Here is a 15000-nt window from a genome sequence, read left to right as displayed (position 1 = left end):
TGTGTCTGTGTGTGTGTTTGTGTGTGTGTGTGGGTGTGCGTGTGCGTACGCCTGCATTTACTGAATGGAGTGTGTGTGTGCGTGCGTGCGTGCGCGTGCACATCCTTGCAAGTGTGCATGGGGAAAACAACTGTCGGAAAAGGGTGCTCACATTCTCACTCGATCTTCAGATGCCTTTGAAGGGAGTGTGTAGAGGAGAGGAACTTTAAGGGGGTAGAAAATGAGACAAACACACCTCCAGCACTTTGGCAAGGAAATACAAACACCCCCTCTCTCTCATTCTCTCTCTGTGCACTGCACTGTGTGTGTGTTTGTACTGTATGTGTGTGAAGCAGTGTGGATGTCCCACTGTGGTTCATCTCTCTCTCTCTCTCTCTCTCTCTCTCTCTCTCTCTCTCTCTCTCTCTCTCTCTCTCTCTCTCTCTCCCCCTCTCTCTCTCTCCCTCTCTCCCCTTTCCCCTCTCTCTTTCTTTCTCTCTCTCTCTCTCTCTCTCTCTCTCTCTCTCTCTCTCTCTCTCTCTCTCTCTCTCTCTCCTCCCCTCTCTGTCAACCAGAGCCACTCTCAGCAGTGGTGACTGGCAGGGGAGGGCCTTTGGGAAGAAAGTGAGCCCTCCCGACAAAGACGAAATGAAAGATGCAACAGCCGGATCCGGAGTTCAGAGAATGGGAGAGACTTTTTATTGTTGTTGCAGGGGGGAAAGCGAAAAGTCCTAAACTTTTTTCTATAGCAGTGCAAAATGGAATACGATATTATCTGAATAAATTAGCTTCACTTGGGCTATCTTACAGAATACAGTCATGCGTATAAAGAGCGAAAGCGAGAGTGAGAGGGGGAAAGAAAAAATCACAGACAGAGAAAATCAGAGAGAGAAAGAGACGGAGAGAGACACACTCAGAGAGAGAGAGAGAGAGAGAGAGAGAGAGAGAGACAGACAGAGACAGAGACAGAGAGAGAGAGAGAGGGAGAGAGGGAGACAGAGAGACAGACAGAGACAGAGAGAGAGGGAGAGAGGGAGGGAGAGATGAATGAAGCATAACAAGGAGGCAATGATAAAGAGGGCTCTTCGAAAACGCATCAAATATTCATTCATACCGCAGCCTGCTTTGCCGCAGCTAAACACAGTAAACGCTAAAATATGAGTAAAAGCATGCTGGGACAGCAAAGGAATTCAGATAAGACACAACCCAACCGGCTACAGGGGTGAGGAACCTCTTTCATTCGAAGGGCCACATAGAATTCTATTAAGTCCTCCAAGGGCCATACTTTGAACACAAAACAGGATTTCCCCATGCACTTTTTAGGCCTACATTAAACACGGCCACCTTGACAACAGACACCACCTTCACTAGGTCCTGTGAATAATATAACTTAGTTGTATTGCAAATGTGATTTCTAAGATTTCTCCATAAAACATGTCAAATTTCATGTGAAACTGCATAACATTAAAACTAGGCTATATAGAGGGCCAGATAAGACGACCTCATGGGCCCCACCTATGGCACGGCTAAAGTGAGGAAGGGGTGTCTGAGTGTTTTTTTTTTATTATTATTAGTTTTTATTTTTATTTCTGTGGACTTCAGAAGGCCCAGAAGACTATGGGTGTGTTTATTAATTCAATCTGATGCTCTGAAAAAAGAGCAATACCACACTATGGTTAAAACCAGAGCGTTCCACTACAGAGAGCATATACTGTATACAAGACCGTTATGATAAATGTGTGTCGCACTTGCATTTGGAGTGGCACTTGGAGTGCAATCTCGGACATAGCCAGGGAGCATAACATGACATTACATTACACACCTCAGCAACTTACAGGTGTAATTTTTCAGGATACTGGTTACAGTCCCTGGAGCAATGTGGGACTAGGTGTCTTGCTCAAGGGCACTTCAGCCATGGATGGAGGTGTAGGGAAAAAGGTCAGGTAGGATTCAAACCTACAACCCTCAGATTGAAATACCAACTCCCTAACCACTATGCCACGGTTGTCCCATGGCACAACATATAGTAGCATAAAGCTATTATCTTTTAGGGAAGGCCCAGAAGTGGCACTCAGTGACCTGATGATCCATAATCTGTCACAGGGGACTACAGCACACTGGAGAGGCACACATTCTTACGCAGACTAACTACGTCTTACTGTACGGTACTCTAGTGTTGTAGTTTAAAATGCCTCTTTGGGGGTGCTGTGTTCCCTGAGCATGGGGTCCCGGGTTGGAGTCTGTCTGGCCTGTGTCATGTCCCAGTCCTACTCTCTCTCTCTCTCTCTCTCTCTCTCTCTCTCTATCTCGTCTCTCCTCTCTCCCTCCTCCGCTCCCTCATCTCTCTCTCTCTCTCTCTCTCTCTCTCTCTCTCTCTCTCTCTCTCTCATTTTTCATCTCCGTCCTCAGCTGTCCAATCTAAATAAAGGTTAAAATGTCCAAAATCTAATATAAAAAATCCTTCTTTTACAGAATGCACCTGTCTTCTGATCCACTTAAAATTGACCTTTTAGGGGGAGTTGTGGAGCAATGCCCTAATGTGGCCTTCCATGGATGGGCTCCGTGCCCATGTTTACTCAGGTAGGCTATCTACAAGAAAGTGGATGCTTAATGATGTTAAAGATACTTTAAAAAAAAGTTGGCTTCGTGCCAAAATACACAGTGACTGTACCTCAGACTTAAAAACAGAAGCACTAAATATATCACACTAATAATATATAGTAAAATTACAGTTAAATATAGTTAAATATTAACATTTGGCACACTGCACAATAGGCTGGTTTTAAAAGTCTACGGCAAAGTGGCTGAGGTATGCACCTGCTTTCGGGGCAAAATTGGGATGATTTTAAATCAACCAACATCCCACCACCCTACTCCCCAAGGCAGAGAAAAATTCGTATACACACACACTGAACGCCCTAATATAGCTGCAATTACAATTTAACATCCTTCCATTTAAGTTTATCCCAGAGCTCAGCTAGGGAGCATCCTAGCAGGATAATGCATTCAATTTAAACATGCTCTGCTGCGTGGCACAAACACACACACACGCACGCACGCACGCAAGCACACACACACACACAAACACACACGCACACGCTTGCGCACACACACGAACACACAAACACACATACACACATGCGCGCACGCACACACGCACAAACACACACACACACGTACGCACGCACGCACAAACACACGCACACACACACACACACACGCACAAACACACACACACACACACACACACACACACGCACGCACTCACACACACACACACACACGTACGCAAGCACACACAAACACACACACCACAACACACACACAGCACAAACACACGACACACACACACACACACACACACACACACACACACACACACACACACACGTACTCAAGCACATACACACACACACACACACAGAGCGAAAAGCAATCCCAGTCCCACTCTGATTCACTACTTAACTTTGCAATTATGGCACAAACGAAGAAGAGGGGGGAACGTCAAACAATGGCACGCAAATACAAATGAGCTCTCTGAGTAAAACTGCCAAATAAGCTGCCCCAGAGCCAGAGAGCGAGAGAGAGAGAGAGAGGGAGAGAGAGAGAGAGAGAGAGAGAGAGAGAGAGAGAGAGAGAGAGAGAGCGCTCCCATCTGTAATGGAGAGAGAGAGAGAGAGAGCGCCCATCTGTAATCTCCCATCTGTAATGCGAGGGATAGAGAGAGAGAGAGAGAGGAGAGGGAGGGATAGAGAGAGCAGGAGAGAGAGAGCTCCCATCTGTAATGGAAGAGAGAGAGGAGAGTAGAGAGAGAGCGAGAGAGAGAGAGAGAGGGAGAGAGAGAGAGAGAGAGCGCTCCCATCTGTAATGGAGAGAGAGAGAGAGAGAGAGAGAGAGAGAGAGAGAGAGAGAGAGAGAGAGAGAGCTCCCATCTGTAATGGCTAGATAAATGAGATGAGTGCTCCTCTGTGACTGACTTCATCCCCTACAGTAACTCACGCTCAGCTTCCCTCCCTCCCTCCTGACCTTGCATTTCTCTCTCTCTCTCTCTCTCTCTCTCTCTCTCTCTCTCTCTCTCTCTCTCTCTCTCTCTCTCTCTCTCTCTCTCTCTCTCTCTGTGCATTTCTCTATACTGTATATTTAACTCGGTGTGTTTGTGTGTTTTTGTGTACCCGTGTGCATGCGTGCGTGTGTGTGTGTTGCCTGATGTGTTACAGCATGTGCTAAATGAGTGTGCGACTATGCATGGCCATATGTATCACAGTTTGTGTGTGTACTTGTGCTGTATGTATCACAGTTTGTGCATGCACTTGTGCTGTATGTATCACAGTTTGTGCATGCACGTGCATATGTATCACGGTTTGTGCGTGCACTTGTGCTGTATGCATATTCCGTTGTGTATTTGTATGCGTCTGTCTCCTCTGCTTAAGTCAGAGAGGGAGGGTTGGCCACCGCCTCCATCAGAGGTGCTATGGGGACACGCGCAGGGGACACGCGGAGAGGGGAAAAACAGCAGCACTCATAATTGGCAGACAGGCAGCCAGGCTGGTAGACAGACAGGCAGGCTGATAGACAGGCAGGCTGGTAGACAGACAGGCAGGCTGATAGACAGGCAGGTAGACAGACAGGTAGACAGACAGGCAGACAGGTAGACAGGCAGGTAGACAGACAGGCAGCCAGGCTGGTAGACAGACAGGCAGGCTGATAGACAGACGGATAGACAGACAGACAGACAGATAGACAGACAGGCTGATAGACAGGCAGGCTGATAGACAGACAGGCTGATAGACAGGCAGGCTGATAGACAGGCAGGCTGAGAGACAGGCAGGCGGATAGACAGACAGGCTGAGAGACAGGCAGGCTGATAGACAGGCAGGCTGGTAGGCAGACAGGCAGGCAAGTAGGCAGGCTCGTAGATGGGCTAGTAGGCAGACAGGCAGGCAAGTAGACAGGCTGGATGGAATACAGGCAAGAAGACAGGCAGACAGGCTGGATAAAGGCAAGAAGAATGGCAGAGAGTTGTAATGGTGCAGAGAGATGCAGGTGGAGAGAGAGGCAGGAATACAGAAATGCAGAGAAAGGGAAACAGGCAAGCAGGGAGGCAGGCAGAGAGACCAACAAGCAGACATAAATGCATAGGAATATATAGGTAGGCCCAAAGCTACTAAATTGGTCTTTTCTACATGCTGAATTTTCACCAGCATTTGGCTGGTTGGCAGCTGTTAATTTAGCACCCTTTGTAGGCAGGGAAGCCGACAGGGGGGGACAAACGGGTATGTTGTCCCGGGCCCAGGGGGATCGGGGGCCCAGAATTGGGTCCCCATTAAATTGTATGCATTGGATAAGGGGCCCTTTCAGATGACTTTGTCCTGGGCCCAGAAAAAGCTGTCAGCGGCCCTGTGTGTAGGCATACATAGGCAGAATACATAGCCAGGCAGGCAGGCAAACAAGCAGGCAGGCAGACATGAATAAAGGCAGGCAGCCGGAGAAACAAGGCTGATATGTGAGCCGCAAGTCACGGAGGTATTTCGGGAGAAAAGCGCTGCACACACCACCCATCCTGCCTGTCTGCCTGCAATACTGCTGACTGCTCACTCTGTCCTTCGGTGGAGAGAAGCTGTGTGTGTGTGTGTGTGTGTGTGTGTGTGTGTGTGTGTGTGTGTGTGTGTGTGTGTGTGTGTGTGTGTGTGTGTGTGTGTGTGTGTGTGTGTGCGTGTGCGTGTGCGTGTGCGTGTACAATCACACAATCATTATAACATTCCTGCGTGCCTAAGAGAGTTGCTGCCACTTGCTTGCTGTGTGTCTGTGCACACCACACAGACTTGAAATACCCCATACCCCACACTAAAAACACTTACAAGTCGCTTACAAGCTGTCAGTGCCTTAATTATTTAGTTGATTATATAGTTGCACTTACAGTATATACAGTATTTCTCATTATAGGACCTGTGTGTTTCATATAAGACAATATATGTTATTGACCATATACTATATTTTACTGTCACATTTGGAATAAAACGTTCAAAAATGTATCTGCACATTTTTCCATGTGACCCCCTGTCTCCTATACAGTATGGTGGCTTGTAGCTGGATGATGGCTGAGTCCAATAGGAGGTCATTTCCTCATTAGCTCATTTCCTGTGGTTGATTTTTGAATGGTCATGCCAGAGCCATACGCTATATGGCTCTGGGTCATGCAATGTGATGTATGTGGAATACATGGACGACATATATAGAATTACACTGCTGATTGGCGTCATATACTGCATATATAGCCCATGTTGTACTGTTGTAAGACATATTGAATTACAGGCTAAAATCAATTGCTTTTACTTTCATGACCACTCTCCCTCTACATGACACTTCCTGATCAGCAAAACATCAGTAGTAGCAGATGTTTCCGCACCCTGGTTTTGCACGACACAGAGGATTCCGCTCCTTAATCATTTTACAAATCTAAAAATACAAAAATCTTAACACAACCAGCCAGCCAAAAACCAAATGCAGCAAGAGGCACAGAGCATAAGATGGAAAGAGAGACACACTAATCCGATAATCAGGGGTGAATAGATCAGCGTCAGGCAGCGAATCATTTTTTCAGGCACACAGCTTATCTGTCATAGCAAGAGTGGCGGTATACTGTATGTATATGGGTGCATTATCCACACTGCATAGCCTACTTGCAGCCAATCAATGTGCTTTTATGTTCCCAAAGCAGCTTGCAACTGGGGACATTACCACTCACAAAGTCACTCTCACATTTACACTCAAACAGATGCTTATTTACTCACTTTTCATTACCTTGGGCAAATTTAACCGGAAAAACAACAAACGCATAATGAAAATACACAAGTGGTTCAGCAAGACACTCAACGTGAAGGGCAGTGCAAGAACAAAATCACAAATCATAGAAAAGCTGGCTCCAAAAGGGATCATAATTGTTATTTACATTTGCCAATATATTTTCATTAATTTATCGTGAGGGGCCAATTTTAAGCACAAATGTTGCCATTTGATGCACTGCACCAGACTTACGGTAGCCTCAGGCAGGTTTACATTTGCAGTCCCATCAATAATCTAGCCTCCATGTACTGTACATACAGCAAACAATGTGACAGATCTACCGTCTAGCATCCATGCACAGGCTACAGTAACACAAATCATAAGTCTATACTGTATGTACATATAGAGCAGGGGTATTCAATTATATTTCAACGAGGGCCATTTTTTCAAAGTCCTCCCAGCAAAGGGGCCGAACTATACGTATGTATTATGGTTGCTGACTGTCAATGAAAAAAAAATAGGAGATTTCATAGAAGTGGAGCGTCTAGGGGTCCTCCCCCAGAAAATTTTGCATTTCTTAGATGTAATTTCCTGCATTTTAACGTCCTGTGTCCCGTTTCAGCATGATAACGGAGCCCATACTTTTATCTCTAAATTCCAAATAACGATTCTGTATTTGAAGATGCTTGTGGGGGCTAGAACCTTAGTGTCCAAGGGCCGCATCTGGCCCCAGGGCCGCCATTTGAATAGCCCTGATATAGAGAGACAGCTTTAGCATGTGCAGAGGCTACCATTTGACAAATCAAGCCTCTATATGTACTCAGTGAGACAGTTGTAATGTCTAGCATCCATGTATGCAGGCTATGCAGTAATACTGTACAAATAGAACTGTATGCATACCCCTGAGGTCAACCATCTAGCATACTTAGTTTGCACAGGCTACAGTCAGGCTCGGGGGGCAAACGGGTCAGGTATCCCAGGCCCAGGCAGAGGGGATGTGGGTGGTGGTGGGTTGGGGGGTTGTTCATTAAGAGGCGAGGCCCTTTCAGATAATTTTATCCGGGTACGGTCAAAGCTGTCAGTGGCCCTGGCATCAGTGACACAAGTCATCCAGTATGTATCGTACAGGCTGCAGAGAAACATACTGATCTGTAGTCTACAGTGGGAGACAGACAGACAGATCTGTATATAGGCTGCAGAGAGACAGACAGACAGACAGATCTGCATTTTATAGGCTGCAGAGAGATACAGACCGATCTGTATACATGGCTAGTGCAGCGAGAGACAGACAGATCTGTATACAGGCTGCAGAGAGAGACAGACAGATCTGTATACAGGCTGCAGAGAGAGAGACAGACAGATCTGTATACAGGCTGCAGACAGACAGGCGGATCTGTATACAGGCTGCAGTGCAGAGAGACAGACAGATCTGTAGCAGGCTGCAGATAGAGAGACAGAGCTGTATACAGGCTGCAGAGAGAAAGACAGATCTGTATACAGGCTGCAGATAGAGAGACAGATCTGTGTACAGGCTGCAGAGAGAAAGACAGATCTGTATACAGGCTGCAGAGAGACAGATAGATCTGTATACATGGCTAGTGCAGCGAGAGACAGATAGATCTTTATAGTCTCTACAGTGGGAGCCAGATGGGAGAGCAGAACACACTGCGGCATCTGGTAGGACTTGTATCATCATCTTGGAGCTGAAGCAGAGATGTGCAAGAATCTGAAGACTCTCTCTCTCTCTCTCTCTCTCTCTCTCTCTCTCTCTCTCTCTCTCTCTCTCTCTCTCTCTCTCTTCTCTCCTCTCTCTCTCTCTCTCTCTCTCTCTCTCTCTCTCTCTCTCTCTCTCTCTCTCTCTCTCTCTCTCTCTCTCTCTCTCCATCCTTCTCCTTAATGTTTAATATGCTTGGCTGAACTTGCTAGCTGCACCCCTCCAGAACTGTTAGTTCAAGCAGCAGCTATGAAGACATATGCTAATCCAAGAGTTAATGTAGCTCTCCCTGTGTCTCTGTGCAGGATGCACACAGCAGATTGGCTCGGTACAGGCCAGGACTTGATATCAGGCATACAGGGCCGGCTAAGAACTAATAACTTCTACACTAGAGGATAATCGAAACTGTCCATCTTATCCCTGATCGTAAACACAGACACAATGCCGACGTTCTATTTAGAGTCCTACACAACAAGGAAATCTTGCCTGACAATCGCTTGCAATGGTCCTGGGGGGCAACGTTCCACCGATTGTCGTTGGGGGTTTTCAGCCGAGAATCAGGCCGATAGTTGTGTAGTTTGAGCCTGGCTTAAGAACATGGTTAAGTGATAAACCAGGCATAGCTAACCTACATGAAGTGGTAACCCTGCTAATAGACATACATGCAGGCATCATTTAGTTAAGAGAATGAGGACTACAGGCTCTTATATTAGATGATTTGCTTTTACCACAAGGTTAACTTAACCTGGTTTACTACTACAGGTAAACCAGCTTCTTAGCATACCCCCCAGCAGGTGTGTGGTGCAGTGGGATAAAGTGTGACTGAGTCACCAGTGGCATGAGGGGCCCACACACAGTCCGATTTAAGTAGATTTAAAGTTCCATTGCAACTGATTGTACATAGGGCTGACAATTTGCTGCTACGCCCCTGCTCCTAAGCCAACACCCACCCAATGGGGTGGCTCATGATTGTATTTTTAATATACAGTGGCACATTGTATATATTACACATACTAACATATTATAACAGGGGGTTTATGATGAGCTGGTATGTAAAAAAATGCCTGGACTATTTTTTTTTTCAATCGCAGTCCAGTCCTGGTTCAGTCAGTACAGTGGGCATGTCCCGGGATAAACTCACAATATATATGTCCTGGGATAAACTCTCGACTCACATATACCAAACATCTCCCTCGTCAGAATTTTCACTCCATGTGGACTCAATTTGTTGCACACACACACACACACACACACACACACACACACACACACACACACACACACACACACACACACACACACACACACACACACACACACACACACACACACACACACACACACGCACACACACACACACACACACACACACACACACACACACACACTAGACAAGTCACTATCCTGAAAGTGCCCTTTTTTTAGTCAGATGTGAATCTAACCTCAATAACGATCTACAAAATGATCTACAAGAAAAGTTTTCCAACATACTGTTTTTTGCTGTACCTCTCACATCATCAGAGGCACACAGCAAACTGTGCAGGGCTTACACGGCAAAAACGAATTGCATGGCCATGCAAAAAAGTGCCCCCAATTCACCGCTGTTTTAATTACAGCAATCATCAAACATAGCCAGATCTCTGTAATCATCGTAGTAGGCCTCGATTCAGCACTCTCCTTAGCTTGTTGAATGTTTAATGAAGCAGACTGAGTTCTGCAGCTATGCACAGAGTACTGTAGACAGACGTGCTTGGTCATGTCGGGTTGCCACAGCATATGCTGCTAGTGCTGCTGCTTCTTATGCTGAAATGAACAGCACAGGCCCGGATTAAGGAGGGCCGGGGCCCCTAGACCACAGGTTGCTGTAGGCCCTCATGGAAGGCAAGTTTCACAACAAAATCACATAGATGGCGTCACAAAACACATTCTGCAGACCTTTCAAGAATACATGAAGGGCTTGGGACACTACGGTTTGTATGTGGATACCCCCAACATATTACGAGGTACGTGTCATGCCGTTTTGAGTTGTGCAAGACTTTAAAATGTTGTGTTTTTTAAATCTGTGTAACCGCCGAGATATGATGCCCCCATTCTATCATATTGCTTAGCTGATATGGCTAACGAGGCTAACGTGATATATCAAACTTTCTCAAAATGCATCCTTTTGCTTTGATTTTGCTCTAGAGTGACTGTATTTCATCCCAAACATGCAAAAATGAGGCAAACTTGTTCCAACTCCGGATAAATCCTTTAATAAGATGTAAAACTCTACCTGACATGCAGACTATTTTATCAGTAACAAATCTTCTTATATCTCTCCAATTGTATTGATTTTCCTTCTTTGGCCAACTGGGGCTTGGTCTCGACTGCTCTGCCTTGGTCTTGATCTACGTCTTGGTCTTGGTCTTGATAAACTCTGATCTTGGTAATGTCATCTCAGACTAACTGGTCTTGACTACATCATTAACACTTGCACAGACACAGACACGGACACACATGCGCACATACAGACACACGACACACACACACATACACACACACACACACACACACACTCGCACGCATGCATATACAGTACACACACATTCACAGAGGCCCGCTGCACACAGACATATGGCTAAGCCTACAAGGCACACAATGCACACAAATGTCTCATTGCCTCATTAAAATCGCATGTTCAACACACACACACACACACACACACGCATGCACACACACACACACACACACACACACACACACACACACACGCATGGACACACACACACACACACTCACACACACACAAACACACACACCAGACACACAAGCATGGGCACACACACACTTACACACACACATGCACCTACCCACACACACACGCGCGCGCACGCGCACACACGCACACACGCACACACGCACACACACACACGCACACACACACACACACACACACACACACACACACACACACACACAGGCCTGACTCACACCTCTCCACAACACCTCCTTAATGCATTAACTCCATAATGCAGCTGTCCCACAACCTTTTAACACACATCACATATAGAACTGATGGAAATAACAGTCAGGGCGAAAAAGTGTGAGAGAGAAACAAAGGATATGAAAATAACAAAACTGAGCAAGAGAAAGAGAAAGAAAGACAGAAAGGCATAGGCCAAGGGAGTAAAAACACTCACTGAAAGAGAGTGCGAGCACAAGAGCAAGAGAGAGACAGACAGACTGACTGACAGACGGAGAGAGGGAAAAGTAAAGGACTCACTGAGTTCTGCGATGCTGCCAACGCGGGTGGCGAGGAGTGATTGCTCGATGGTGCGCAGCTCTGATTGGCTGAAGGAGTGTCCCTCTCCACTCCCGCCCTTCCCAGACCGCTGCTGGTCCCTGTGCAGGTTCAAGCTGTCCGGCAGACTGAGCACTCCTGCAGGAGGGAGGGGAAGATATGGATGCAGAGAGAGGGAGAGCGAGAGCGAGAGAGAGAGAGAGAGAGAGAGAGAGAGAGAGAACCAGGGGGTGGTGAGATGGGGGGGCAGAGAGAGAGAGAGAGAGAGAGAGAGAGAGAGAGAGAGAGAGAGAGAGAGAGAGAGAGAGAGAGAGAGAGAGAGAGAGAGAGAGAAAAGGGGGTGGGGGTAAGAGAGAGATGGGTAAAAATAGAGGGGGACATAAGGAGAGAGAGAAAGAGAGAGAGAGCAAGGGACGGGGAAATGGAGAGAGAGAGATGGGGAGAGAGAGTCAGTCAAGACAGACAAATGCGATGTGATGCAAATACAGCTGATTTCACAGAAATGAGGAGAACAGGCTGGTGTCAGCAGTGCTGTGGTGAAGTACTGACAGGCCAGCAGCACTGCAGCTGTCTGTCCTCGCCTGTCCCCTCCTGCACTGCACGCCATGCTGGGCTGGGGTGAGATGTGCTGTGCTGAGCTGTACTGCGCTGTGCCACCTCGCCTGTACTGCACGCCATGCTGTGCGGGGGTGAATTTCTCAAAAGAGAAGTTGTTAGCCTGTTAGCAACTTCGGTAGTTGCCAATGGGAAAATGCATTGAAAACAACGAAGTAGCTAATGTAGTAAGCAACTTCGGTTTTGAGAAATGCACCCCTGAGTTGTGCTGTGTTGTGCTGTACTGTGACGCCCGCCTCGCCTGTCCCCTCCTGTACTGCACGCCATGCTGGGCTGTGCTGTGCTGAGCTGTACTGTGACGCCCGCCTCGCCTGTCCCCTCCTGTACTGCACGCCATGCTGGGCTGTGCTGTGCTGAGCTGTTGTGTGCTGTGCTGTGCTGTCCTCGCCTGACCCCTCCGTAGGCTTTGCTGTTTCTGTGTGGTGCTGTGTTGTGTTTTGCTGTGCTGTGTTGTGTTGTGCTGAGTTGTGCTGTGCTGTGCTGTGCTGTCCTCGCCTGTCTTCTCCTACAGTCTGTTATGCTGTGCTGCACTATGCTGTGGTGTGCTGTGCTGTATTAGCTATGCTGTGCCATGCCGTGCCAGGTGGCTTTAGTTCTTCCCTCCTCTACCACTCCACACCACACTCATGTTTTACCCAGACTCTCCTATTGCTTACCCACACACCTCAAACCTCTTCTTCCCTCCTCTACCACTCCACACCATTCTCCCCCCACCACTCTCCTCTCCCCTTACCCAGATACCCCCACTACCCCACTGCCTTCCTGCCAGCCTCCGGTGCCCTCACCAAGACACCCCACCAGAGACCCACAGCTGCCCCAGTCCACACAGCCTCCTTGCTCTGGCATGGAAATTCACACCAGCCGCCGGCCAAATACACTACCTGCAAAAGTATGCAAGTAGGTCTATATAAATTCTAGTACAATAATAATTCACACGGTTGAGAGCCTGGTAAATGTCGACCATTTATTTTTTGCACTGGCCGCCTCTTAAAAGTTTCACCCCCACATTTTCCACCGTGTTTGTGTGCTCCCACTGCAGGTACACTTCTCAGCCCTCTCGATCAGACTGCCTTCTCCAGACACTGCGTCAGACTCCGAGTCCCTCTCCTACTGCAGGCAATACAGCCTTCAGACCTGACACAGACACCCCGCCAGTCTAGTCCGCTCACCCAGCCTACTTCCAGCCCCCTCAGCCAGGCACCCCTCTGGAGAAGGGCACGACTGCCTGAGGCCAACCTGAGCATCATACCCTGGGATGAGATTCTGCACCAGCCTGCAGCCAGTAAAAATACAGTATGTAAGAAATAAATTCAGAAGTAATAATTCACCGCTGAGTGGCTGGTAAAAGTTCACAGTGTGTCATATTTTCCAAAGTTAATGTCCACTTCACTCCTGCTGCAGCTGAAAGCCCTTCACCTAACACCCTCGACCACAGCCAATCAGCTGCTTAATGGCCTTAAATCTGAAATTACGGCTGCTCTTATTGGTGACTGCTTGCATGCACACTTCTAAATGCCAGCAACTCAACCAGTCAAGAACAAAGCAGAATGTCCTCCATTCTTCTGAAAACGACCATTCGGTGCCACCAGGACGGGACTAAGACTTGCCAAGATTACAATGACGTCAAAGTCAAAGTCAAAGTTTCCATTTGTGCGTGAACTAATAGTCCAGGCACATAGGAACACTTGTGCAGGCCCTCTGAGTCAATAAATAGAAAAACACAAAAGACCTTCAAAAAAGTGATCCAAGTAGAAAAATCCATTACGTTCGTCAATTGTTCTGTTTTGCCATCAGCCTGACTGTAGAGGGGAAGAAGCTATTAAAAAGCCTTGCTTTTTTTAGTAGAACTTCTGTCCACTCTACTGTGTCTCAGGTTGTACTGTAGTATGTGCAGTGCTTGTGTCTGAGCAGAGAGTTAGCTGGATGGAGTGGGTCTTTGATGATTCTCTCTGTTCTCTTCTGGCTGTGCTGCTCATACATAGAGTCCACAGAGGGAAGTGTTAAAGGGAAGTGTTGTGCCTATAATCCTCTCTGCAGCCTGGATTATTCTTTGCGCAGAGACTTCCTTTCAGCCTGTGTGGTTTTGCCATACCAGACAGTGATACCTGTGGTGAGGATGCTCTCTACTCGTTCTCTGTAGGCCTGGGTGAGAGGGCGGTAGTTTAGTCTAGCCTTCCTAAGCATCCTTACAAAGTAGAGCCTCTGCTGGGCTTTTTCTCTATAGATGTAATGTTCAAAGTCCAGCTCAGCTTCAACGTCACTTGCATGTCAAGGAATTACAGTAATGGCTACTGGCACTCACCACCTCTGTCCTTAATGTGCAGAAGCCGTAGGGGAGGAGGGTGTTTCCTGAATGCCGCTGAATGCTTGTGCATCTTTTTTACCTTTATTAACTTTACTTGCATAACAATGGTTGTGAGTGCACTGATTATTTTGATACAAAGCATCTTTCACAGATTCCATTAACCAACTCACCTCAGCCAATCAAACATTGCTCCCCTGATGACAGCATGATCAGCCAATGGCAAACAAGCTCTTGCAGGGACATAGGATGACATAATGTTTGCATAGAGAAGGACACCAGAACACATTTGGCGTTGGGAATTGATTATGGGCCACCCATCAGGTC

At 47.1% G+C, this 15000-nt stretch overlaps 1 protein-coding gene across 1 annotated transcript in view; it reads right to left on the bottom strand.

Moving 5' to 3' along the window:
- btbd11b (BTB (POZ) domain containing 11b) overlaps positions 1-15000 on the bottom strand; it is a 165057-nt gene that overhangs the window by 56861 nt on the left and 93196 nt on the right. The window contains exon 2 of the mRNA XM_063197373.1: positions 11739-11894. Within this exon, the coding sequence (XP_063053443.1) occupies positions 11739-11894 (156 nt within the window). The remainder of the gene's footprint in view (positions 1-11738; positions 11895-15000) is intronic.

Source organism: Engraulis encrasicolus, chromosome 4, assembly GCF_034702125.1.
Source record: "Engraulis encrasicolus isolate BLACKSEA-1 chromosome 4, IST_EnEncr_1.0, whole genome shotgun sequence".
NCBI lineage: Eukaryota > Metazoa > Chordata > Actinopteri > Clupeiformes > Engraulidae > Engraulis > Engraulis encrasicolus.
Note: the sequence above shows the minus strand (reverse complement) of the source record. Positions and strands in the feature narration are given on the sequence as shown.